The sequence below is a fragment of the Arvicola amphibius genome, chromosome 8 (genome assembly GCF_903992535.2).
Source record: "Arvicola amphibius chromosome 8, mArvAmp1.2, whole genome shotgun sequence".
Lineage (NCBI taxonomy): Eukaryota > Metazoa > Chordata > Mammalia > Rodentia > Cricetidae > Arvicola > Arvicola amphibius.
The window spans coordinates 73,111,998-73,138,747 of NC_052054.1; the positions used below are offsets into that span (position 1 = coordinate 73,111,998).

Below are 26,750 nucleotides of genomic sequence, written 5' to 3' on the forward strand. Positions count from 1 at the left end.
ATCCCGCCATAGAGGTAAACACTGTCATAGCCTCTGCTTTATAGATAAGTAAACAGAGACATCAAACAAGTTGCTCAAAGTCACACCGCTTGTAAATAGCAGAGCTGTGATTCAAACCCAGGCCATCTGATTCCAGATCCTTTACTCTTATTATTCATTTTACTTATTAATTTTTATTTATTTAAAGGCAGGGTCTCACTCTGTAGCCCAACTGCCCCTGAACTCACTGCAATTCTCCTGCCTCGGCTCCAGAGTCTTGGAATTACAGCCATGGGCCATCGTGCCCAGCCAAAGCTTATATTCAGTCTCTCTGGATTGAGACAGACTCTCCTGTAGTTCAGGCACGCCTCCAACTCTCTAAGTAGCTGAGGATGACCTTGAACTCCTGATCCTCTAACCACTGGGATTATAGGCACGAGCCACTACATCCGGTTATGCATTCTGGGCAAGCACTCTGCCAGCTGCGCCCCAGTGCCTAGGTCCTCTGTGTCTCTCCCTGTACTTCTCTGGCTGCAGACAAAGTGTGCCACCCTCTTCCCCAGCTAGAGAGACTAGGTCCCTAGCAAGGTCACACAGCCAGCATTTGGTCATATTAGGCAACTTAGGCTGGGTTCTCAGAGAGGGAACTCCTGCCTCGAGCCCAGCAGCTGGGTTCCTCAGCCTGAGCTCACATCCCCTCTGCCTACCTGCCCGCGCAGGGTCCCACAAGCCGCCACCATGCCCTTCGGCAACACTCACAACAAGTTCAAGCTGAACTACAAGCCTGAGGAGGAATACCCCGACCTCAGCAAGCACAACAACCACATGGCCAAGGTGCTGACCCCTGACCTCTACAAGAAGCTTCGAGATAAGGAGACCCCTTCCGGCTTCACTCTGGACGATGTCATCCAGACTGGGGTGGACAATCCAGGTGAGCCTACAGTGGGACAGACAGACCAGAGGGCTGGAGGTCACCTGCTTATCCCAGGGAGTCTGGGATCCCTCCTACCTCCCTTCCTTCTAATGAAATCTAGGACTTCCTTCCTGTATGCTAGGTATCTATTTTATCACTGAGCCACACCCCAGCCCCTCACTGGGGATTCTAAGCAGGGGCTCTACCACTGAACCATGCCCCAGCCCCTCACTGGGGGATTCTAGGCAGGGGCTCTACTGCTGAGCTGCAGTCCCTGCCCATGTGTGGGTCCTTCAAGTCTGTTACTGGATCCTCTGTGGAAATGGATTGTGTGAGCTTCTCAACATTTTGAGCTGAGACGCTAGGATTCGGGGACTCCAAGGAGTTCTAACTTTGGCCCCATTTACCTGGCCCCTGAAATGGCTCTTTTTCCCATATTGGACACCTACAAGCTTAAATTTCCGATGCTGACCTCAGCCCCACCCCGCAGGTCACCCTTTCATCATGACGGTGGGCTGTGTGGCCGGTGATGAGGAGTCCTACACAGTCTTCAAGGACCTGTTTGACCCCATCATCCAGGACCGCCATGGTGGCTACAAACCCACAGACAAGCATAAGACTGACCTCAATCATGAGAACCTCAAGGTCAGTGGCCCCCAAGGAGCAGGGTTAGCACAGAGATGGGGAGAAAAGTAGAGATAGAGGGAGGGACAGACAGATTAGCAGGCTTCCGGGGAACTGGTACTCGGAACGACCTGAGGGCAGGTGTGGGGAGTGGGCAGTGAAGCTGGGCGGGGTGGGGTGCAGGAAGGAGCTCAGTGCCAACTTGGGGACCTGGGAGAATCTAGGGGAGACCTAAGAGGACCTGGGGTGACCCTAGAGCAGCTAGGGCAGACCCAGAAGGAAGTGGAGAGACCCTGGAGGACATGGGAGACACCCGGGAGGATTGGGGATACCTTGGACGGTTTGCAGTGAGACTCATGGAGAATCTGGAGTGAGAGCCCCACGAGGTTCTTGGGGAGACCAGGGCTGGCCAGGTATGCCTTCCCTGACACCCCAGCGCTCCCCCAGGGCGGAGACGACCTGGACCCCAACTACGTGCTGAGCAGCCGCGTGCGCACTGGCCGCAGCATCAAGGGCTACACGCTGCCTCCACACTGCTCCCGCGGAGAGCGCCGAGCCGTGGAAAAGCTGTCTGTGGAAGGTGAGGCCCCCAACAGCTGCACCCAGCTCTGGTTCAGGTTCCGCTAGAGCTGGCCTTGTCTAGAAGGCTGACTGCATTATCTGTGCTCCAGGTTTGGAGGCATCTCGCACCGAGGCAGTCTGGGAAATCCTGCACTCACTCAGCTACCTCAGGCTCTTCACGCTCAGTGTTCACTCATAGCTCATTCGCTCATTGATTCATTAATTCAGCAAACATTGCTCCGGCTGAGATTTCTCAACATGGGCGAGGTGGCAAGGCCACGAATCTGGCAAGTGTGGTAGAGAACCCTCAGAGGGTTGCTCCTGTTAGTTGACCTGGGCCTGGCACCCTATACTTGTAATCCCAGTACTTGGAAGGCTGAGGCACTAGGATTACCGCAAATTCATAGTGAGACTCTGCTTCAAAAACAAGAAATTAGGCCGGGCAGTAGTACATTCCTTTGATCCTAGCGCTCCGAGGCAGAGGCAGGAGGATCTCTGTGAGTTTAAGGCCATCCTGGTCTAAAGAGTGAGTTCCAGGATGACAGCCAGGGCTGTTTCACAGAGAAACCCTGCCTTGAAAAACAAAACAAAACAAAAAAAACCCAATCAACCAAACAAAAATCCAAAAAACAAAACCAAGAAATCAAAACAAACAATACCAAATGTTTGTAGTAGTGCAAATATCTCTTGTTTCATTGAGACAAAGATTCTTTGTGTAGCCGAGGCAGGTCTCCAACTAGTGATCCTCCTGCCTCTGCCTTCCCAAATACTGGGATTACAAGTGTGTGCCCGTAGCTGGCACAGGTGTAATTTCTACAATGGCATTTTTTTTGAGGTGGGGTCTCTCTACAGTCCTGGCTATGGATCTCACTACGTAGATCAGGCTGGCCTCAAACTTACAGAGAATCACCTGCCTCTGCTTCCCAGCTCTATAGTGGCCATTCTTACAGTGGCCCTTTGTGATTAAGTCACACACAGTGAGTTTGAGGTCAGTTTAGGCTATACGGTGAGGCCAAGGCTCAGAAACAAAAACATTAAAAGCCAGTCCAGGAATCATCCAGGAGGAGTCATGCTCTCTTGCAAGTAGGCAGGGTTGGAGTGTCAGTTTATCTTTGGGACATGGGCATACGGGGAGACATGGGCATATGGGGGGACATGGGCATACAGGGGACATGGGCAGACAAGGGGGGAGGCCCATGAATTCTTGGAACAGGACATGTGTTTGGGTTTAGACGTGAATGTAGTTGTTTGGAGACCTCTTTGATGCCCAGGCCCAGGGTATCAGGGGTAGCAGTGTGGGGCCCCCCAGCCTGGGCACCCCAGCTGAAGCGAGGATGTCTATTGTTCTCCTGCGGCCCCTCAGCTCTCAACAGCCTGACGGGCGAGTTCAAGGGCAAGTACTACCCTCTGAAGGGCATGACGGAGCAGGAACAGCAGCAGCTCATTGATGATCACTTCCTGTTTGACAAGCCTGTGTCCCCTCTGCTGCTGGCCTCAGGCATGGCCCGGGACTGGCCTGACGCCCGTGGCATCTGGTGAGTCCCCCCTCTCTTTCCAGCCCTCTGACCCTTCTCTGTCGGATGAGACCATGACCTTGCCTTCCAAGCCTGTCCATCCCTGGTCAGGTGGCATAGTTTACAAACCTTGGACCAAAGAAGCCCAGTGAGGAACTGATGTTAGCCAGGCCTAGTGCATAGGCCTCTCATTCCAGCCCCTGGGAGGTCTAGGTGGGAGGTTCCAAGTTCGGGGCTGGCAAAACTACAGGGAGTGTGAAGCCAGAATGGGCCTCAAAATAAACACTGAAAAGAAGTCGATGGTGGTGCACACCTTTAACCCCAGCACTCCAGAGGCAGGACCTGGCAGATCTCTGCGAGGTCAAGGCCAGACTGGTCTACACAGAGAAATCCTTTCTTGAAAAATATAATTAAAACAAAATAAAACGAAAACCTGAAAAGAGTTGGAGTGGGGTGTGGCTCAGTGGTAGAGCCCCTGCCTAGAATCCCCCAGTGAGGGGCTGAGGGCTTGACTCAGTGGTAGAGCCCGTGCCCCTCCCCCCGTGTGGGACTGGAGATGTGGCTCAGTGGCAGGGCATCTGGCTGGATGCATAGGGCCCAGGGTTAATCCTCAGTATGACAAAGAAAACAAAATGTTCATACTTGAACCACTCTCTCGGCTGAAATCTCAGTTCCTTTACTAGGTGTATGACCACACACACCTGTAGCAACACTTACTCCAGCAGCCTGAGGCAGGAGGATCACTTGATGGCAGAAACCATTCTGGAACAAGGATCATGTTTACAAAAATCCATTGTACAACAAAATACATGTATGAAAATTTAGTTTTAATAATAATAAAACCAGGCTTGGTGACGCATGCCTGTAATCACCACACTGCAGAGACTGAGGCAGGAGGATTAGCAACCAGTTCAAGGGCAGCCTGGGCTTCACACCAACACCCCCTTTCTGAATAAAAAATTATACCGAGTCAAATTATTACATTAATAATAATTTCAAAAAACTGAAGACAGTTGAAATATCAGAATCCTGGGATCCAAAGCTTGGAACCGGAATGGATAAACATTTTCGATATGACCTGTGGTCACAGGAGGTACATCGCCACCACGCTGGCCTCACACTCCAGCTCTTCCCACCTCAGCCTTTTGGGTGCTAAGATAACAGCCTGGTGCCGGGAAGTGAGGAGTCAAGCTAAGACTGAAGTTTTGTAGATGTGTGATTGCAAACCCGATGTACCTACCTCATCCACGTCCCCCCATGCCCAAAGAAAAAGACTGTGTTTGGACAAATGAACTCATTTACTTTCCTGGGCTATGGCGCTCCTGCTGACTTCTAGGCCTTGGGTTGCCCCTTCTTAGGCACAACGACAACAAAAGCTTCCTGGTGTGGGTGAACGAGGAGGACCACCTCCGCGTGATCTCCATGGAGAAGGGAGGCAACATGAAGGAGGTTTTCCGCCGCTTCTGCGTGGGCCTGCAGAAGGTGGGTAGATACCCAGATGTGACTGCACCCTGACCACAACACTCATTTTGTAAAGCCACGCCCCTTCTTAGACCCAGACCGGCCCTTCCCAACCACCAAGCCCAGTGCCCAAGACTCCTCTCCTTCCACATATACCAAGACCCCCCCGGCTTTTCGCTACTCATTTTTCAATCTCTGCCTCTTTTTCTTTTTTTTTTTTTTACTTATTTATTTTTTAAATCACAACGTGTATTTTATTTATTTATTATGTATACAACATTCTGTCTCCGTGTATGCCTGGGTGCCAGAAGAGGGCACCAGATCTCATGAGAGATGGCTGTGAGCCACCATGTGGTTGCTAGGAATTGAACTAAGGACCTCTGGAAGAGCAGCCAGTGTTCTTAACCTCTGAGCTATCTCTTCAGCCCCCCCATCTCCGCCTCTTATATACATACACACGTACACACATACACATGGACATGCACACGTACACACATACACATGGACATGCACATGTGCACACACATAAACACACACATGTATATACACATATATAGACACATACATGCATACACACACGAACACACGTATATACACATCCCTAGACACATGCACGCATATACGCACCTGCATGCATACACATACATACACGCATGCGCGCACACATGTATACATATACGTAGATACACATGCACAACACAGTCATACACACACATACACACAGGCAGACACACATGGATACACCCATGCGCGCCCGTGCAAACACACACACACACACACACACACACACACACACACACACACACACACAGAGCAAGCTCTGCTCTTTCTGATTCCACCCTACCCATCTCCCCAAGAAGGTCCCAACCCTTCCCCACATTCAGACACCCCAACCCATCCTGCCAACATTCTAACCCCAGCCCTAACCTGAGTCCCACCTCCCAGAGCCACCTCACCCATTTTCGAAGCCCCCCCCTACCCAATCTAAACCCCGTCCCCATGCCGAGGGTCTGAAGCCCGCCCCCATCTCTGCCATAGGCCTCTCTCCAGAGCTCCTCCAGGTTCTCCATTCCCGCCCCTGGGGAACCCCACCCCTACCTATATCCTAACACCTGGTCCCTCCGAAACCCGGGGCAGGCTGCATTTGGAGCCTAACCCTTGTTGCCCTTTCCCCTCCTCAGATTGAAGAGATCTTCAAGAAGGCTGGTCACCCCTTCATGTGGAATGAGCACCTGGGCTACGTGCTCACCTGCCCCTCCAACCTGGGCACCGGGCTGCGCGGAGGCGTGCACGTGAAGTTGGCGAACCTGAGCAAGCACGCCAAGTTTGAGGAGATCCTCACCCGCCTGCGTCTGCAAAAGCGCGGCACAGGTGCGCCCGGCCCTGAGGCATCTGGGGAGGGAGGGCTCTTTCCTGAGGAGAGGGCACCCTGCAAGTTCCGGGGTCCAAGCTATTTGATGTGCCTTTTACATACGTCCCTGACCCTACCCTTGGAGCCTCTAATTCTCAATCACTAAATGGAGTGAGGTAATTGGACCAGAGGTAGCCACTATTAACCATCATATCATATTCTCTCTCTCTCTTTCTCTCTCTCTCTCTCTCTCTCTCTCTCTCTCTCTCTCTCTCTCTCTCTCTCTCTCTCTCTCTCTCTCTCTCTCACACACACACACACACACACACACACGGTGACACAGTCTCACCTTGGAACGGTGGTATCTGAAACTCGCTCTGTAGACCAGGCTGGCCTCGAACTCAGAGATCCTCCTGCTTCTGCCTTCTGAGTGCTGAGATTTAAAGGCACGCAGTATCCTTGCCATGCCCGGCATGTTTTTAAAATTAAATTTATTCTGTGTGAGAGCGGGCAATCCCATTTCACGACACGTGTGTGGAGGTCAGAGGACAACTTTGGGGGGGTCAGTTTTCTCGGTAGACCACCGTATGAGTCCAGGCTTGGCAGCAAGCATCTATACCCACACTGCAATTTCTCTGGCCTGTACTATATATAATTCACGCTGGATGGTTGAGCGAGGACCTCACCATCAAACCCAGGTATGTGGTTCCCAGTATTGAGAGCCGGTGATCTGAGTACAACGAATTCCCGAAGCGTTTGCAGCTGGGCACAAGGGAGTCCTTGCACGCCTGCTCTCTGTTCATGCCTCCGTGGCCTCTGCTTCCGCGCAGGTGGCGTGGACACGGCTGCCGTGGGAGCCGTGTTTGACATCTCCAACGCCGATCGGTTGGGCTCATCCGAGGTTGAACAGGTGCAGCTGGTGGTGGATGGCGTAAAACTTATGGTGGAGATGGAGAAGAAGCTGGAAAAGGGCCAGTCCATCGACGACATGATTCCTGCACAGAAGTAGGCACCGTGCCAGCTCACCAGCCAGCGGCAGCCGCTGGAGCCCCGCCTCCCCGGAAGTCCAATCAGTGGGCTCTGTCTTCTGGGTTCTGGCCAATGACAACTCATCTCTCCGGAGCCCCGCCCACCAGCTGGAGCTCCACCGGGGCGCTCCCGAGCTCGTCTGGAGCGCTGGCTGCTTCCCCCACGCCCCGCCTTTAATAAAAGTCCGTGGTGGCCTTAGCATTGAGTGTGACAGCTACTGAGGGAGAGGGAGCGGGAACTTCGGCATCTAGCCACCGTGGCTTCCCTTATATGCATCTCACTGGTTTCCTGTCTGTTCTGTCTTCGGCCCTCTCTAGCTGCCAGGTTTTTGTTGTTGCTGTTTTGAGATAGGCTCTCTTGCACTCCAGGTTGACCTCCAATTCCCTGTGTGGCTGAGGAGAGCCTTGAATTCTAATCTTCCTGCTTCCACTTTTCAAAGTTCTGGGGTTAGAGGAGTGCACCACCAGGTTTGGCTGTGTGTGTGTGTGTGTGTGTGTGTGTGGTGTGCACGTGACATGTAGCCCAGCCTGGCCTCAAGCTTGCACTAACCTGCCTCAGTCTTCTGGATCCTGAGATGATGGCAGACCCACCACAACCAGCTTAGCTGGCAGTCAGAGGAGGCAGCTCGCCAGGTGAAAACTCCTGGCTGCACTAGCCTGATGATGGGAGTTTGATCCTAGCACCCATATCAAGATGGAAGGAGATAACCAACTCCCCAAACTAAGTCTTGACAAAGGCGTTCTCATACACATGAATAATATACCAGGTGGAATAAATGAAAAAACCCTCCACAATTTCCATCTGTGGTTGATGATCCTTCAAGGTCAGGGTCTTATGTAGTCCAGGTTGGCTTCCAACTCATTATAGACCCAAGAACCTTGAACTTTTTTTTTTTTTTTTTTGTTTGTTTTTGTTTTTGAGACAAGGTCTCTTTACATAGTCATGGTTGTCCTGGAACTTGCTCTGTAGACCAGGCTAGTCTTGAACTCACAGAGATCAGGTTTGCACCACTACACCCATGCTGGGAACCTAATCCAGGGCTTCTTGAACGCCAGGCAAATGCTCTACCAAAGTGACCTTAGTCACTTACCCTCCACGCTCAGCCACTCCCACCTCGGATACACGTCATTGGCAGAGTTTCTGCTTTCAGGTGGAGGGTGTGGGTTGGACCTTCACTAGGAAGTCCTTTGGGCTGGGGTTTTTGGTCCAAGAAAAAGAGCCAGAGGGCAAATGGGAGGGTGAGTGTTTGAACTGAGAGGGGTAGGTAACAGAAGTCCGTTATTGCCAGACATGGCAGTGCACCCCTTAAGTCCAGCAGTTAGAAGGTAGATACAGCAGGATCTCTGTGAGTTTGAGGGTAGCCTGGTCTACATAGTGAGTGCCCTATACCTATGATTCCAGAATTTGGGAGCTGGAGGCAAGAGGATCAGAAGTTCAAAGCCAGCCTTAGCTACAAAGAGTCTGAGATCAGTGTGGGCCACATGAGATCCTGCAGAAAACGACCCAAAAGCTGGGCACTGCAGCAAGTATCTGTAACCACATCTGAGTTGTCACAGAGACTATCTCAAAACAGGAGGACACACGTTCAGAAGCTTAGAGGTAGGCACAGAAGCTGCTCCCTGTAACCCCAGCACTTGGAAGGCTGAGGCAGAAGGATTTTCAAAAGTCCAACGGCAGTCAGAGACAAACAAGACCACGTCTTAAAGATGGCTTGTCAGGCGGTAGTAGTGCACGCCTTTAACCCCAGCACTCAGGAGGCAGAGGCAGGTGGATCTCTATGAGTTTGAGGCCAGCCTGGTCTACAGAGGGAGTTCCAGGGCAGTCAGGCTGTTACACAGAGAAACCTTGTCTCGAAAAACCAATGAAATAATAATGGCTGAGTGGAGCTGGGACCAGCAGAGAGGTTTTCAAAACAGGGATGGTGTTGCTCAGGAAGGTCTAGTATCTGGAAAGCTGTCCTTGTCACCTCCCCTCTCTCTGACATTCTGTGATGTCAGAGGACAGAAAGCCCTGGACCTCTGCTGCTAAGCTGAGGATTAAAGGCATGTGCCACCACTGCCCAGCACTCATACATTATTGAAGACCAAGACTCAGAGAATTTAGTCACGTGTCTGCTTTGCCCACTGACCCACCCAGCACGCAGCCTCTTGCCATGCTATGGCTCCCTAGTGCCCTTGAAAAAAAGAATCCCAGTCAGGCCCCTTTGGGGATTCAGGTCCCATGAAGGAACGGCTAGGGCTGTCCCCACGTAAGATACCATCCGTAAGTGAAAGGCTAGCCTGGGCTACATAGTGAGATGAGCCTGATACTTTCAAATGTCAAAAGCCGACCACTACTACTTCGACAGATTGGACAACTGACGAGGGCTTAGTTCAGGGACCCAGGGCAAAACCAAAGGCTGCTCAACTACTCATCACCGGCAGGTTTCTGCGAACGCATTTTTTTGTGGGTTGTTTCTTGTACCTCAGGCTGGCCCTTATCCTGCCTCTACCTCCTACATGCTGGGATTACAGGCCAGACACACATGGATTTGTTTCTTCAGACAGGGTTTCTCTGTGTACCTTTGGCTGTCCTGGGACTCTCTGCAGACCAGGCTTGCCTGTGCCTCCGGAGCACTGGGATTAAAGCCATGTGCCACCACTGTCAACACAAGTGATTTTTGTAGAATAGGGATGGAATCTGGGATCCCACTAGGCAGGCACTGTACCAACTGAGCCTCAGCTACAACTCACAGAATTTTTTCCAAAACCCTCCTTTTTCCTCTGGGCTGTCCAGGATTCTGGTCACCTCTAGCCCCTCCCCCACAGACAGGCTCCGTACTCGTGTCCAGAACTGGGCCTAGCGTGGAGTCGGCACCAGTCATTGAGTATTTATTGAATACATGTATTACTGAATAGGAAGAGGTTTTGAGTCCAGTGTAATATGGCAGAGAGGAGCAAGTGGCCAAGAGGAGGATTTGACAGAACGCTGGGGCCTCATGGGGAGAGGCTGAGTTCTGTTGTGCCTCTTCCGTAGTCATCCTTGAACCTCCAACCCCACTGTTCCCATCCTGCAGATGAGATAACCAAGGCTCAGCAAGCAGAACCACAGGTTGGGGTCAAGTCCCCAGCTCCCTGGCTCACCTGCAGGCCAAGGGCCGGGAAGGAAAACCCCAGGTCGGCCAGGGAGGGCTTTGGGAACGAGAGGGACTCTCCTACTAATTATTGGGTAACAGGCTGCAAATGAGGAGCTGACAGGGGGTGAGGGGGCAATAACTTAAAAACCAGAGGTGACAGTGGCAGCTCCCCGAGAGACCTCTGCAGAGGGACAGGAGTATATACAGGGATTTGTACAAAGTGCCCCGCGCCAGCCTGGGGCAGGAAGGGGGTTAGAGCATAAAGGGGAGGGAGGGGAAAGGTTCTGCCTGTGACCCCCTCACTCCCTGCACCCCCAAGTTCTGTCTCATCATTATGCCTGGCAGGTCTCCCTGAATGGGATAATTTCCTCAGTTTCCCTTATCACTCCTGTCCCCAGAGTCTCCTCAAGCTCCCTGCAGCAGAGCAAGATGGGGTGGGGCACCGAGAGGCCCCAGGAAGGTGCAGTCCCCCTGCCGAGCCTTATTCCATCATGTCACATGTCCCCGCGTCCACTACAATCCGAGGAAACTGAGGTCAAGATACGGGGCACCCTCTCCTCTGTCCCCCTTTCCTCTTGGAGAAGTAAAAGGGACCAGAAAAAGAGGAAGGGACCCAGGCTGTGATGGCGGCGGCGGCGGCGGTGGTGGTGGCGGCTCAGAGTTCGAGGTCGTTGGAGATGCGGGTGACGAGGGTGCGGAAGGCCAGGGCGGTGCCTGCCACTCGGCGGAAGAGGACGCCCCTGAGGCCGGGCCGGGGCAGCTGGCACACCTCTACTTCGAAATGGGACAGGGGCTCGGGCCCGCCCGCACCCCCGTGCAGGCAGGCCAACAGGAACGGCTGCGGTTGACGGCATCGGCAGCGGGCAGCTGCGGTGGCTTGTCGCAGGGCAGCCATTAGGGCCTCAGGAGGACGAGAGCTGGTCAGCTTCACACTCCAGGGGAATCGGAGCAGCCTGGGGGCGGTTTCCGCTTTATCCCAAGGTAAATGGCAACTGAGGAGGGGACAGGAGGGATCAGACAAGGCAGAAGGGTCATGCATCCCCACCCACACAAGGACACAGAAGTGCTACTGAAGATTGTATTGCATGTCCCAGCCTCCCTTGCAGCTGGGGCAAAAAGGGTAAAATTCATTCTAGAGACCAGGTTAGCCTCAAACTCACAGAGATCCATCTGCCTGCTTCTGCCTCCCAAAGTGCTGAGATTAACGCAATGTGCCACCATGCCTGGCTATGTATGTGTATGTATATATATGTATGCACACACACATACAAATTTTTTTTTGAGACAGGATCTCACTGTGTAGCCCATGCTGGCCGCAGTCTGAGCCATGGCATGGCATCCTGGTAGCTCACAGGTCTCAGGGGCCTCTCACCTCTCTTTGGTTTGGGATAGTCAATGTTCTGGTTAATAAAGTGCATGCCAGGCATGCGCATATGACCAAAGCAGGCAAATGAGAGCTCTGCACGCTTCTGGCCACAGGCATCAGCTCAGAGATAGACCCGTCACCTACACCCAGCCAATGAGATAGCCTGGTGGATTCTGAACCGGTGGTGTGTCAAACTAAGCAGGGCGCAGTAAACTGTAGCACTGCCTGCGTTTGTAAATAAAGTTTTATTGGAATATACACACAAATTAATTTTTTCCTCATTGTAGGGCTGGAGTTTGGTAGGCCAGGTGAGCAATCACCATTGAGCTATACCTGAAGGCCCTCACTGGGGGATTCTAGGCAGGGGCTCTACCAATAAGCTACACCCCAGCTCCCAACCCCCAAATTTTGAGACAGGCTCTTACTAATTAGTTCAAGGCTGGCCTTGAGCTCTTTGTAGCCTTGGCAGGTTTTGAAATTGCACTCCTCCTGCCTCAGTCCCCAAGGTGCTGGGATCGCCAGACCTGTGTGACTACAGCCAGTACGGATATAACACTGTACTACGACACAGTGATATCTATTTGTTTTTACAGACACTGTGGCTTCTTTTGTCCTAGAACGGCACAACCCAGTGGAGGTAAATGGGAAAGGCTGGGCCTCCACAGACACTTAGCTATTCCATGACTGGATCTGCCTACATGCTGTAGGCAGTGGATTGAAGATGCGGGTAACAGATAAGAGGTGCCAATATTGGAGGGACATTAGGCTGCAGGTGGGACAGGGCTCAAAATACTGACAACTACGGGAAGGTGTGGAGACATGATGCGGCGGAAGTGAGTCTCAGCACAGGTGGAGGGGTCCCAGAATATTCCAGCAAGTTGGCGTTTAGAGCATGAGATGGGGCCTCAGAAAGGGTGTGTGCACACAGGCAGGGTGGGGATGCACTCACCTTGTGACCTCAGGTCCCCCGATTCTCTCAGGTTCGTCTGCGACCCTAGTGGAGGAGGGAAGAGACAGAATGTACATCTGGACATGAGCAGCCCCTCCCCCTCCCCACTGCCACCAGACTCTAGGCAGCCCCTGCTGCAGCTCAGGCGAGAGCTGTAGTCTGGGTTTGATCCCTTCCATCTAGAGTGGGGTCCACACGTAAATGGTTAGTGCAGGTTGGAGAAATACTGAAGGATTTGAAAGATAAAAAAAAGGGGCAGGCAGACACACACCTACACAGAAAAATATATAGACACACTCACACAGTCACACACAGATGTTCAAATGACAGACATGTTCCTTAAAGAGCTCTCTACCACTGAGCCACACTCCAGCCCCTCACTGGGGGATTCTACACAGGAGATTCACAGCTAAATCATGTCTTTCTCTTCCTCAAACACCCCATCAGCTCTCTATATTTTTTTTTTTTAAATTTTCAGACATAATCCCTTTCTATATCCTGGCTGGCCTTGAACCTGGGATCTTCCTGCCTCAGCCTCTCTAGAGCTGAGACTACGGGTCTTTTCCTGTCAGAACTCTCACTAACTTCCGTCCTCTATTAGAAGGGTGGCTCTGTCACAGTGGAGATGTTTCACATTTTCCAGCCATGTGAGCACACAGTAGGTATCAATGGGTAACAGAAACACAAAAGGACAGTGGCTGTCTGAGTGATGTCCTTTCTGAGTCCGCTCAACCACCCTTGGAAATAGTTTCTGTGGTCACTAGCTTCGTGTTGCAGAAGAGGTCAGAGAGAAGCTAAAAGGCTCGGTCTAGGTTGCTCAGCAGAGCTGATACCTGCCACGCCCCTCTGTTGGCAACACTGTGTTTTTTGCCACTCCACAAATCCTACATACAGACCCTGTACCCGGCTTCCACCCACAGGGCTCCTCCCAAGGTCCCACACACACTCAGGCAACCATACAGACAGAGAGGGGGAGCCAGAGCAGAGCAGGACTTACTGATTTTGGATCCCTGGGGCAGAGAGGCGCCCGAGACACAGCGGTTAGAGTTCTGTCGTTTAGAGGGATCAAGGGTAACCCTGCGGGGTAAGGGGGTGGAAGGGGTGGCAGGAGGAGCAGACGACCAAGAGGTCAGAGGCAGGAGGCAAAGCAGAAAAGACAGGTTAGGCCCCACCCCTCCACCCCGCCCACGCCAACACCCCACATCCGGGGCAGCTCACCTTCGGGTCAGTTTGGAGGTCAGCTTGGTGAAGAGGTTGGTGGTGGGGCGAGGCCGCCCGGAGGGTAGGGGTGAGGCCTCATGGGCCAGCGTGGGTGAGGCTGGGGGTCCATTCTGCACACCCCCGCCACTCCCGCCCCCTGCCCTCCGGTCTCGGACCTGGCCCCCGTGGAAGGTGCTACGGATGGTGGAGCCCCGAGCCAGGCGGCTCCGCTCTCCCGATGGGGGAGCCAGGCTGTGACTGGAGGGAGAGGCAGGAGGCACCCGTGAGGTACCGGAGCTGTGGGCAGAGAATGACACATCAGGGCGGGGTCTAAATTCACCCTCCAGATTCTCCCATCCTAGTTCTAACCAGACCGACTCTGCTTAGCTTCCAGAACTGTTAACACCAGACCTCCAATGCGTTCGCTCCCCGCGACCCCCAAGCTCAGCCCAGATCTCAGAGGCTACTGTGCTTCCCTAGAATCCACCTGCCCGCTTCTCTCTTAGCATCCAAACACTTAGGGCTAGCAGGAGTCATACACATGAAGTCTCCTGGAGACTAGCTTCCAGCACTCAGTGCTACCAGGAGGAGTCATGTGACTGGCCTCCACCCAGTAGGTTGCTAGCTGCTTCCGGACCATGCCCTCAAAGACGCTGCTGGGAGACTGGCACTTGGCACAGACCTCAACCCTGAGCAGGGGCCCACAGGGACACGGGCAGGTTAAGGAGAGCCTGTTCTTGGATTCTGTCTCAGAAATCATTTTGAAGCCATGGCTTTCTCTGGAGCTTAGTCCTGTTCCTTGTCATAACCTGGAAGTCACATCTCAGGCTGATCACAAGTAAGGACTCACTGGCTGAGCCACTTTAGACAAGGAACTTAACTTCTCCCTGCCTCTTTTCTTCTCTGCTGCAAAATGGAGGGATTAGGACCTACCCAGTTTCTAGCCACGGTCAGGCCACCCAGAGAGCCGCTACTTGACGAACCCCCTTGATTGGTATTTTTTTTTTAATTTAGTAACTACCAAATAATCTCCTTGTCATTAAATGTCATCCATACCCTGGGTAAAGGATTGTGGGACCTGCGAGCAGTTAGTGCCAGTCCCATTTAGAGAAGAGAAACTTGCAATGTCCCCGTTAACCCAGCGCTGAGCACCCCCAGGCTCACACTGACATCCACAAATCATAACACACATGCATCCAGTTACATCCCAGAATGCACTGGGTACCAGTGAAGACAGTGCCCAAAGCTTGGTAGCTGGGAGTTAAATGTCTGGTCTGAGTGCAGCCAATTCATGCTTCCTCGCTTTTCCCTTTCCTTCAAAACTTTTTTTTTTTTTTTTAAATGTGCATGGGCGCTTTGCCTGCATGTGTGCCTGGTGCCTGCAGAGGCCAGAAGAGGACATTGTATGTCCTGGAACTGAGTTACATGATGAGTCACCTGTGAGCGCTAAGAGTTAAAACTGGGACCTCTGCGAGAGCAGCCAGCGCTCTTAACCACGGACCATCTCTCTAGCCCTCTTTCTTTTTATGTTGAGACGTAGCCCAGGTTGGCCTTAAACTGCTGATCCTCCTGCCTTCACCTAGCCAGAGCAGGGGTTATAAGCACGTGGTACCTCCCCTGGTGTAGGACAGGCGTCAGATCGAAGGCTTTGGGCAAGTCAGGCAAGCGCTAACCAACTTAAACAGTCCTCCAGTACTCACTGAACTAGTTATGTAACCAAGGTTGACCCTGAACTCTGGTCCTTTCAGGTGTGTGGTATCATGGCGTGCACGCATGCATGCGTGTGCGTGCAAGCAATCACTTCCTATTTAAAAACTCCACCTGGTTCCCAGGCTCATGGCTGAGGACAGGGTGGCCTACATTCACAGCACCGAGATCTGCCCATAAAGGGCAGGGGGATGCCGCTGGACATACCCACCCTCTTCCTATGGTCCCTTTCGTGTCCGGAGGCTCTGTCTCACATACCTGTTTTCTTTGCCATTTGGCAACAAGGATGGGCGCTCAGCCCCTGGTCGCTCTGCGCACACATAGGTGTTTCTGCGGGTCATCATGCTGGGGGGGAGGTTGTTCTGTGGAGAGCATACCAAGAGGGGGTGAAGGGTGAGAAGACGCCTCCCAGCCTCCACCACCTTGCTGCATTCTGCCACGACACACTTCTTTTCCTTGCAAAGATTTATTTTTATTATTTCATGTATACAGTGTTTTGCCTGCATGGATGCTTATGTACCAGGTGTGTGCCTAGTTCTCAAAGAGGCCAAAAGAAGGCGCTGGATCTCCTGGGACCCGAGCTACAAAGAGCTGTTAGTTACCATGTAAATGCTGGGAATTGTACCCAGGCTTTCTGAAAGATCAGCCAGTGCTCTTAACCACTTGAATCATCTTTTCAGCCTGATATTTCTGTTTAAATTTTTTTTTTTTTTTGGTCTTTTGGGACAGGGTTTCTCAATGGCTTTGAAGTCTGTCCCGGAGCTAGCTCTTGTAGACCAGGTTGTCCTCGAACTCACAGAGATCCACCTGCCTCAGCCTCTCGAGTGCTGGGATTAAAGGTGTGTGCCTTCTTTCTTTTTTTTTTTTTTGTTTTTTGAGACAGGGTTTCTCTGCAGCTTTAGAGCCTGTCCTGGAACTAGCTCTTGTAGACCAGGCTGGTCTCAAACTCAGAGATCCACCTGTCTTTGTCTCCTGAGTGCTGGGATTAAAGGTGTGTGCCTGGCCCTAATAATTTATTTTTATTTTACGTGTACTACTGTTTTGCCTGCATATGTCTGTACACCACCTGCATGCAGTGACCTCAAGAAACCAGAAGGGGGCATCAGATTCCCTGGAACTGGAGTTACAGATGATTGTGAATAACCAAGTAGGTGCTGGGAATCCAACCCCGGTCCTCCGCAAGAGCAGCCAGTGCTCATAACCACTGAACCATCTCTTCGGTCTCCTTTTTGTGGGATGGTTTCATGTATCCCAGGTTGGGCTTAAACTTTGTAGCTGAGAATGGACTTCTGATCCCCCTGCCTCCCTCCCAGGTGTGGGGTGAGTGGTTGCAGCTGCCCTCTGGGTAAGCAAGCAGCTACTGGCTGAGCTAGGCTTCCATTCTCCTTCCACCCTTCCCGGGGACTCCTGTGGGCTTGTCACCTGCTTTAAACATCCCCTACTTCCCCACAGATCCCTTGAGGTAGAGTTCCATTGGCAGCTGTCAGTGCCAGCTCGGGTGTGCACCCCCCCCTCCCCTCCACCGCAGAGAGCAGCAGGCTCCCTGCACACTCCAGATGGCTGCAGACCAGCCTTGCCATCTAGTACCCTTAGCTAGACTTGCCTAAAGTTGGAACTGCAGGGGTTGGAGAGGTGGCTCAGTGGTTAAAGGCATTTGCTGCTCCTCTAGAGGACCTGAGTTTGATTCCAGCAGCCACTTCCAGTGGCTCACAATTGCGAGTTAATTCCAGTTTGTGTGTGTGTTGGGGTGTGTGTGAGTTGGGTGTCAGGCGCCCTCTTCTGGCTTATTTTGGTACTGTAGGGATGTGCTCTGCCCTGAACTATGCCCTCAACCCTGAGATTAACTACCCACACCCCTCTACAAGACAGGGTTTTTCTGTAGCTTTGGAGCCTGTCTAGACCAGACTGGCCTTGAAATCGGAGATCCTCCTGCCTCTGCCTCCCAAGTGCTAGGATTAAAGATGTGCACCATCACGGCCTGGCTCCTTATTCTTTTCATATTTATATATTTTTTCTTTTCTGAGACAGATTTCTCTAGCCCAGGCTGGCATGGAACCCACAATTCTTCTGCTTCAGACTACTGAGTGCTGGTATTATAGGAATGCCCTGTGCTTGGCTTGAGGAATGACTTCTGTGGTAAGGGGCGTGTGTGTGTGTGTGTGTGTGTGTGTGTGTGTGTGTGTGTAGGAGGGAAGGGTGAGTGAGCGCTGTACATAGGTAGTGTCATTTGTGTGTGGTGCATACACACACGTTAGCGAAGATCACAGAGTAGGAGGGGGTCGGGGCCCGTCACTCACAGGGGTACTCGTGCTGTCCTTCCGTCGCTCAGGAATCTCGGCCTTGTTGGGGTTGTGGGCACTGCTGACCATGGGGCTGGAGGGCGGCAGCCCCCGACTCCCGCTCCCGGCTGCACTGCAGCTGGCTTTCCGACCCGGCAGCCGCTCTTCTTTGAGCTCCGTCTCCCCGGTGCTGGTTGGGCTGCGCTTCGGGTGCAGCGGGGCAGGGGACGGGCCACCTGGTGCAGGGAGGGGATCGGTTAGAGCTGAGGTCAGAGACACAAGAGGGGATCCTAGGGGGTCCCCAGAGACACAAGAGGGAACACTTCATAATAGTTGCACTTTCTTTTGTTTTCCTTGGGGGGGGGGCAGGTTTTTTTCAAGGCAAGGTTTCTCTGTGTATCCCCGGCTGTCCTGGAACTCAGAGATCCTCTTGCTTCTTCCTTAAGTGCTGGGATTAAAGGTGTGCGCCACCACTGCCCAGCTGGCTACAGTTGCTAATGGTGAAGTATTTTGACATCACTGTCGTTCTCAAGCAGATCTCTGTGAGTTTCAGGTCATTCTGCTCAGTCAGCTCTGCACAGGGAGCTCCAGGCTGACCACGGCTACATAGTGAGACCTTATTTCAAAAAGTAAATTGTTGGTAACAGCGACGGTGTCAACAGTCTAGAACCAATTGGGGAGTCTTGCCAGGGACAGTCTAGATTAGTTAGCCTGTGGAAGTGTCAATGTGCGTGTATGTATGAGTGTGTGTATCTGTGTGTGTGTCTGTCTGTCTGACTGTGAGGTCATTACATTAATTAGGATGGGAAACCCCGCCCACTTGGTGGCCCCAGGCCCCACGCTGGGTACTGAATTGTGTAAGAGCTGAAGAAGTGTGCTGAGCACTAACACCCACGCCCGCAGTCACTGCTCTGGGCTCCTGCAGCTGTGATATTCCCACCAGGACAGATTGTAACCCTGAGCTAAATACACCCTTTCTACCTTAGACTGCTTTCCCGAGGATACTTTTCTCACAGCAAAGAAAATAAGTTTCAGATTTCCATGGACGGCCACGCAACACATCAGTGTGGAGAGACAAGAAGGCAAGCTCTCGGCAGTGCAGTGTGAAAATGTTCTGTGGTCCAGCTACAGAGCGCCCACCCCCACTAGACTTAACAAACAAACAAACAAAAAACCCTTGTTTATTATGCATAGTGTTCTGCCTGCATGTATGCATGCAAGCCAGAAGAGGGCGCCAGATCTCATTATGTGAGCCACCATGTGGGTGCTGGGAATTGAACTCAGGACCTCTGGTAGAGCAGCTAATGCTTTTAACCTGTGAGCCACTTCTCTGCCCTCTAACTGAACTCTTCTCAAAGCTCTGTCTCTGATTAATGGGCTAGGCTCCCATTTGGATGGTACTATGTAAGAGAACAAGGAAAAGATAAGGTGAGATGAAGACAAACTCAGGAAAACAAGGAGGCAAGAAAGATATTATCAGTTGCTTGGGTCAGCATGCTTTTCTAAGATGCCAGCCTTTTCTGAGCCCACCTCCGGACCCATGTTTGTGAGGCAGGATCTCAGACGGCCCAGGTTTGATTCCCAGCACCCACATGGCACCTAGCATTCTTCCCCTCTTGAGCGGGGTGACGTAGCCCACTTGTCATCCCACTACCTGGAAGGCTGAGGCAGGAGGGATAGTGAATTTGAGGCTGTCCAGGATTATCTAGTGAGATTCACAACTCCTCACAAAAATCTATTTTTCCGGCATCTGTAGCTGCTTGTGATTGACAGTCCAGGCTGGGCTGGACTTCCAGGGCGGGGGGCACTCACAGAAGTCACTGTGCCGGCGTTGGCGGTGGTAGGTGGAGGACGAAGCTCGCTGCCCTTTGTTGTGGCTGCTGCCTTTGCTGGAACTTGTCCCGTTGGTGGTGTCGCTGGGCGCCCGCACCCGTGCCAGGGCCAGCCCTGGGGCACCCCGGTCCCCACCCTCCTACAAGAGAAAACACAAACGACACCTCAGCCCTCTGTCCGAGCTGTCGGACCCCGAGTCCCTCCACCCCAGGCCTGAGGCCCCACGACCTCTGACCTCAGTCTTCCTGCCCAGCAGGAGGTAGGTGGCGGTCACCTCGTTGTACTTCTGGCTGGTCAAGGCCTCTTTGATTTCTTCCCGTGTGTAGCCCATACCCACCATCACCTCTGGGAGATGGACGGAGAGAAGAGTCAGTCTCCTTCCCCAGGCCATCCCTTCCACCCCTGTCTCTCAACAGTGTCTGCTCCTCTCCCCTCTTCCAGTGGCATAGGAATTTTTGGGAAGAATATTCCTTCCTTAATGGGTCCAATTTGCTAACCCCCGCCCGTTCATACCCAGAGTAGGTGTGTGACCCAGGTCATTGTTCAAACCACAAAGACACAATGGTTAGGTCAATACGTGCACACCACCAAGTTTTGACAAATCAAAACCACTAGACCACACTAATAGCTTCAAAACAGTCATATGATAGGTGCTCTTCCACTGAGCCACGCCCCTAGCCCCTCACTGAGGGATCCTAGGCAGGTGCTCTCCCACTGAGCCACGCCCCCAACCTTAAAGTATTAGTATTACAGTGGTATTTTCTATGGGTTGCAATCATAAAAGCTGACTATGTGGTCATGCTCCTATGGTGGTCCATTTCTTTTTTTTTTTTTATTTATTCTTATTTTATGTGCATTGGTGCTCTGCCTGAATGTAGCTGTGTGAGGGTGTCAGATCTTATGGTTATAGACAGCTGTGAGCTGCCATGTGGGTACTGGGAATTAAACCCAGGTCCTTTGGAAGATCAGTCAGTGCTCTTTTTTTTTTTTTGGTTTTTCGAGACAGGGTTTCCCTGTAGTTTCTAGAGCCTGTCCTGGAGCTAGCTCTTGTAGACCAGGCTGGCCTTGAACTCACAGATCCGCCTGCCTCTGCCTCCCGAGTGCTGGGATTAAAGGCATGCGCCACCACCGCCTGGCTCAGTCAGTGCTCTTAACCTGTGAGCCATTTCCCATTTCTTCAGCAATGGAACAGAAGGTTCTTGATCTATATCTATCTTCCCATTCATCTATCTATCACCTATCTACCTGCCTATCTACTATCTATCTTCCTCATCCATCTATCATCTATCTATCTATCCATCCATCTATCTATCATCCATCCATACATCTATCTATCTATCTATCTATCTATCTATCTATCTATCTATCTATCTATCTATCTCTCTATCTATCTATCATCTATCAATCAATCAATCTATCTATCTAGATATCTATCTATCATCTCTTTCTATCTATCATCAATCTATCTATCTATCTATCTATCTATCTATCTATCTATCTATCTATCTATCTATCTATCTATCTATCCATCCATCCAGGATCTCAGGTCATGCAGCAGGCTGGCCTTCAGGTTGTTACATAGTTAAGGATGACCCAAGTATTTGGATTACAGGCACACACCACCATGCTGGGTTATAAGTGGCTTAATTTTTTATGTATTTACCTACTTATTTTATGCGTATGGATGCTGTGTCTGTATGTATATCTGTGTACACTTTAATGCTTGGTGCCCTAGGCTAGAAGAAAGCATTGGATCCACTGAAACGTGAGTGCTGGGAATTGAACCTGGGTCCTCTGGAAGAGCAGTCAGTGCTCTTATCTGCTGAGCCATCTCTCCAGCCTCAGCAATTTGTTTTCTGACCTTTACAGTCAAAGCCCCATCATGCCAGGCATCAGCATTACATGCCAGGCATCAGCACTGACGTGAGCATGTATGTAGATCAACTCCCTCCCCTATATGTTCAGCGCTGAGCTGACTTGTGTGAACGCTGCCATTTCCTAGATAAGGACTAGACGTACAGAGAGGGGTTACACAGCGTGAACATGCTGCAGGAATGATACATCCCTCAACTGCTGTCCCTCGCTCAGTGATGTGCTGTGGCAAGACGCTGCCCAGCAAGAGAGGCGGCGATGGCAGCCTTGGCTCTGCGGCACTGCGCCCGAGCTGGTGGAACCTGCTTCCTTGACGCTCACCGATTCTTTTGGTGTCTCCGAAGTCCTCCTCAGGCTCCGTGTATGGCTTCAGCTCCTCACCCTCATAGCCAATGTTGATCCATTTGTCTTTCATGATTTGCTGAGGGCAAGGAAGATCGGTGTCAGAAGGGACCAGAAATGTGACATAAGGCTTCCCATCTTCCAAGTGGGACTCCCCACAGAGTCTATCATCTCCAAACTAGGGCTTGTTGAGGCTTAGCCAGCTATTCCACCCCCCACCCCCAAGTCTTCCCTACCACCCTCCTCCACATCATCTGGGTCCCCAGAACCCTGTAATCATCCTAGGAGTTCATTAGCTTAATTACTGACATGGTGGGGACCCGCCCAAGGGCCTCCTCTCTGCTGTCTCTCTCCCCTTAGAGCTGGGGCCCAGCCCCAGGCAGGATAGATGGAGCCATAGGGATCAGGAGACGGGAAGGGCCCAGAGGGCGTGGGGCTGGGGCTCACCTCTAAAGTACAGCGTTTTGCGGGGTTCAGCACCAGAAATCTCCGCAGAATGCTCTCGCAGTCTGTAGACATGTAAAAGGGGACTCGGTACTTTCCTCTGAGGACACGCTCCCGCAGCTCCTGGGAGGACAGGACAGGAAAAGGCATGCTAACCTCTGTACACAGGCCCTATACCCGCCCCACCTCACCTCACCTCTGCAGACAGGGTTCAACCCCCTCCCCACCTCACCTCTGCAGAAAGGGCTCACCCCTCAGCCCCCCACATCACCTCAGCTCACCTCTGCAGACAAGGCTCATCCCTCATCCCCCACTCTACCTCATCCCACCTCAGCAAACCGCCTGCTCCCCACCCTCATGCCCAGACCTCTGGAAGAAGTTCTAGCCCAAACAGTAAGGGACGCTTAGCTCCACTCTCCTGGCTACACTCTCTCATCTGTGAGATGGGGGCACTTGAAAGGCAGGAATCTAAAAGTCCTCCCCAACTTCAAGATGGGGTCTCACAGAGCAAGCCTCGAACTTGCTGTTTAATCAAGGACAACCCTGCACTTCTGAGTTTCCCCCCACCTCGAGAAAGCGGGGCCACAGGTGAGGCGCCATGTCCAGCTTATGCGGCGCTGTGCACCTTGACAGGCAGTCAGCTGAGCCGCATCCCCAGGCCCTGAGCAGTTTCTAGGTTGAATTTTTTTATTAAAAACTTTTTTTTGAAGCAGGGCAGTGGTGGTGCCTTTAATCTTTAAACAGAGGCAGGAGGATCTCTGTGAGTTCAAGGTCGGCTTGGTCTACAGAGTAAGTTCCAGGACAGCCACGGGGGTTACAGAGATAAACACCCTGTCTCAAAAAACTCAAGACAGGGTTTTGCTATATAGCTCTGGCTGTCTCCCAAGCACTGGAATTGAATGTTTCACTATACCCAGCCTTTAGTCTAATTTTCTTTTTCCTCCTTCAGATTCTGGAGACAGAATCTCATGCAGTCCAGGCTGGCATCAAACCTATTGTATAGGCAAGGATGATCCTATCTCTGGAGAGCTGGGGTTACAGGCATAAGGAACCACATTCCATTGATGCAGTGGTGGGAATTGAACTTAGGGCTTCCCGTGAGTTAGGCAAGTACTCAGTCAAAAAAGGTAGAGGCTCAGTCATAGAGGGAGCATCATGTGAAGACCAGGCTTACAATGGGAAGGGATCCCCGACTGCGCTCACCTAGTACCTGTCTCCCACACAGCCATACTGTTAATGTCCATTTATTTTGGGGTTTGGGAAAAAGAATCTTATTTTATAGATAAGGCTAGCCATGAACTCACAACCCTCCTGCCCCAGTCCCCCAAACATCCCAATCCACCACATTCAAAGGGATACTCTTTTATTTGGTTTTTGGTTTGTTTTGATTTTTGTTTTTCTTTTTGGTTTTTTAGAGACAGGGTTTCTCAATAGTTATGGAACCAGTTCTGGAAATTGCTTTGTAGACCTCGATCTTACAGAGATCCATCTGTGTCTGTGTTTATCTGGGTATGTGTGTGCAGTGCCCACAGCAGCCAGAAGAGGATGTTAGCTCTTCCTTGGTTCTGGAAATACAACTTGGGTTCTCTAGGAGAGCAGCGAGTGCTCTCAGCCTCTGGGCCACCTCCCCAGGCCTCAAGGGAACACTGTTAATTCCCCAGACAAGGACTTGCCTGAGGGATTCATAAAGAACATGTCAGAGCCATGAAGATGGTTCAGTGGCCAAGAGCTTGTCAGCATCTGTGCGGACAGGGATTCCAATCCCTAAATCCCACCAAAACGCCAGCTGCACATGGCGGACGCCTGTTCATCTAGCCTTGAAGACAGAGATTGGGTGGCCAGAGCAAGTGAGCCAGCGAGGGCAGCCACATTAGAAAGCTCCATGTATGACTAAGAGATGCAGCCTCACAGAGCAGCGTGGAAGAAAACTGAGCTAGATCTCCACGGCATCCGCAGGACTGGAGGTGGGTTTGGTGGCTGATGGTCATTGACGCTTTTGCAGCGTTTGGTTCCTAGAACCCACACGGGGCAGTTCATACCTTCCTTTTGGTGACTCTAGTTCCAGGGGATCTAACACCCACCTCTGGCCTCTGTTGGCACCCACACAAATGTGAGCAAACATAACAGGGCATGAAAAGGGCCTGGGGCAGCTGAGCTGTTAGCCCGAGCCTCTGAAAAGGTCTTGGCTTTATATTTGAACTTCCCAAAGATTATTCCGCTCCAGGAGCCGCTCTGTGCTCCGGACCTCCAGTACACTGCAGCTTCTCTGTGCTCCGGGACCTCCAGCACACTGCAGCTTTGCCTCAACAAGGGTGAGGGACGGCTGCGGTTACAAAGACTTGGACGAAAGGAGGGGCTGACCGAGGGACAAAGGGCTCAGCTCTTTATGCTGGGACAAAAAGTTAAAAACAGTTCCTGCCCACACGCTCTCCTGCAGTGGCCAATCCTCCCTGACACAGGGAGCTGCTGAGGAATTCCTCCAGAACTACTCACCAGGGGACATAAGACCATCCAGACAAGCCGGGAGATGGTGGCGCACGCCTTTAATCCCAGCACTCGGGAGGCAGAGGCAGGCGGATTTCTGTGAGTTTGAGACCGGCCTGGTCTACAAGAGCTAGTTCCAGGACAGGCTCCAAAGCCACAGAGAAACCCTGTCTCGAAAAACCAAAAAAAAAAAAAAAAAAAAAAAAAAAAAAAAAAAAAGACCATCCAGACAGAGGGACACTCTGAAAATCACTGACCTGAAGGCAGTCACAAGTCTGATCACTTAGTGCCCCAGAGAGGGGTTAGGGGTGTGGCTCAGTGGTAGATCCCCCGCCTAGACTCCCCAGTGAAGGGCTGGGGTGTGGCTCAGTGGTAGAGCCCCTGCCTAGACTCCCCAGTGAAGGGCTGGGGTGTGGCTCAGTGGTAGAGCCCCTGCCTAGACTCCCCAAGTGAGGGGCTGGGGTGTGGCTCAGTGGTAGAGCCCCTGCCTAGAATCCCCAGTGAGGGACTGGGGTGTGGCTCAGTGGTAGAGCCCCTGCCTAGAATCCCCAGTGAGGGACTGGGGTGTGGCTCAGTGGTAGAGCTCCTGCCTAGAATCCCCCAGTGAGGGCTGGGCGTGGCTGGTAGGATGAGGGTCAGCACTGTTTCAATGTTGCGTTTCCTGTGTGACCAGCCACAGGAAAATGTCCCTAGTCTGAGGAGATAACTGTCTCAGCCTTTAAGGACAGAGGGACACAGTGTCTACAATGAACTGTCCAGCAGGCCATCAATAATGACATGGCTACGTGCGTATGCAGTGACAGCAGCAGCTCTCAGCTGGATGTCAGCCAGCATGGACCTCCTGAAAAGTACTGGCCGTCTCTATTCTCTCCTTGCAGCTTTTCTGTGTCTTGGCAATGTTTCAAAGCAAAACTTCAAAGGGGGCCAAAAAAAAAAAAAAAAAAAAAAAGCTTCAAATCAATCTGATGACCCCCCCGCCACACACAGTTCCAGTAACTTCCAGTTATCTGGGTTCTGGGTTCCTCCCTAGAACCGGACAGCAACTGATAAAGATTTTCTATTTTCCTCATTTGTTTCTGCCGAGATCCACTGTAGAAATGTCCAGTAAACTAAGATGAAATCTTTTTGTGCACCTTTTTTTTTTGTTTTTTGTTTTTGTGGTGCTGAGGGAGCAACCCAGGGTTTCCTGAACGGGCTACAGCCTCAGCCCCCTTTGACTTCTGTTGAGACAGTGTCACTAAGATGCAGGCCAGCCTTTTTGGGGCTAGAATGACAGGTATATCCCATTCAATACAATGTTACAACAAAAACCATTCCTAAAAGCACAACTCTGAGGAGTTGTAGTATGTCTGCTGAGCACAAAATCATTACCACTAATAATTTCAGAGTATTTTTTTAATCACTTTAAAAGAAGCCCTATCGGGCTGGAGAGATGGCTCAGAGGTTAAGAGCATTGCCTGCTCTTCCAAAGGTCCTGAGTTCAATTCCCAGCAACCACATGGTGGCTCACAACCATCTGTAAAGGAGTCTGGTGCCCTCTTCTGGCCTGCAGGCATACACACAGACAGAATATTCTTTACATAATAAAATAAATAAAAAATAAAAAAAAAAGAAGCCCTATGAAAGTGGCTTAGTGGTAGGGCCCCTGCCTAGAATCCCCCAGTGAGGGGCTGGGGCGTGGCTCAGGGGTAGAGCCCCTGCCTAGAATCCCCCAGTGAGGTTCTGGG

At 51.7% G+C, this 26,750-nt stretch overlaps 2 protein-coding genes across 3 annotated transcripts in view; one reads left to right on the forward strand and one right to left on the reverse strand.

Annotated features, from left to right (window-relative positions):
- The first annotated feature begins 717 nt into the window (after positions 1-717).
- Positions 718-7,412, forward strand: Ckm (creatine kinase, M-type). Its single transcript, XM_038340078.1, has 7 exons — positions 718-910; positions 1,383-1,537; positions 1,964-2,096; positions 3,441-3,612; positions 4,950-5,073; positions 6,234-6,423; positions 7,234-7,412. The coding sequence occupies exons 1-7, from the start codon at positions 718-720 to the stop codon at positions 7,410-7,412; spliced, it is 1,146 nt and encodes a 381-aa protein (XP_038196006.1).
- Positions 7,413-10,252: 2,840 nt separating this feature from the next.
- Mark4 (microtubule affinity regulating kinase 4) overlaps positions 10,253-26,750 on the reverse strand; it is a 30,713-nt gene continuing 14,215 nt past the window's right edge. The window contains exons 9-18 of one of the 2 annotated variants that reach the window (XM_038340043.1): positions 22,543-22,662; positions 22,075-22,174; positions 20,117-20,226; positions 19,861-20,020; positions 18,067-18,284; positions 16,028-16,131; positions 14,081-14,359; positions 13,860-13,939; positions 12,863-12,907; positions 11,339-11,539 (exon numbers count right to left, since the gene is read on the reverse strand). In XM_038340043.1, coding sequence (XP_038195971.1) covers positions 11,475-11,539; positions 12,863-12,907; positions 13,860-13,939; positions 14,081-14,359; positions 16,028-16,131; positions 18,067-18,284; positions 19,861-20,020; positions 20,117-20,226; positions 22,075-22,174; positions 22,543-22,662 — 1,281 coding nt within the window. In that variant the 3' untranslated portion in view covers positions 11,339-11,474. Of the gene's footprint in view, positions 11,540-12,862; positions 12,908-13,859; positions 13,940-14,080; positions 14,360-16,027; positions 16,132-18,066; positions 18,285-19,860; positions 20,021-20,116; positions 20,227-22,074; positions 22,175-22,542; positions 22,663-26,750 lie in introns of both variants that reach the window. The other variant, XM_038340042.1, reaches the window with a different exon arrangement.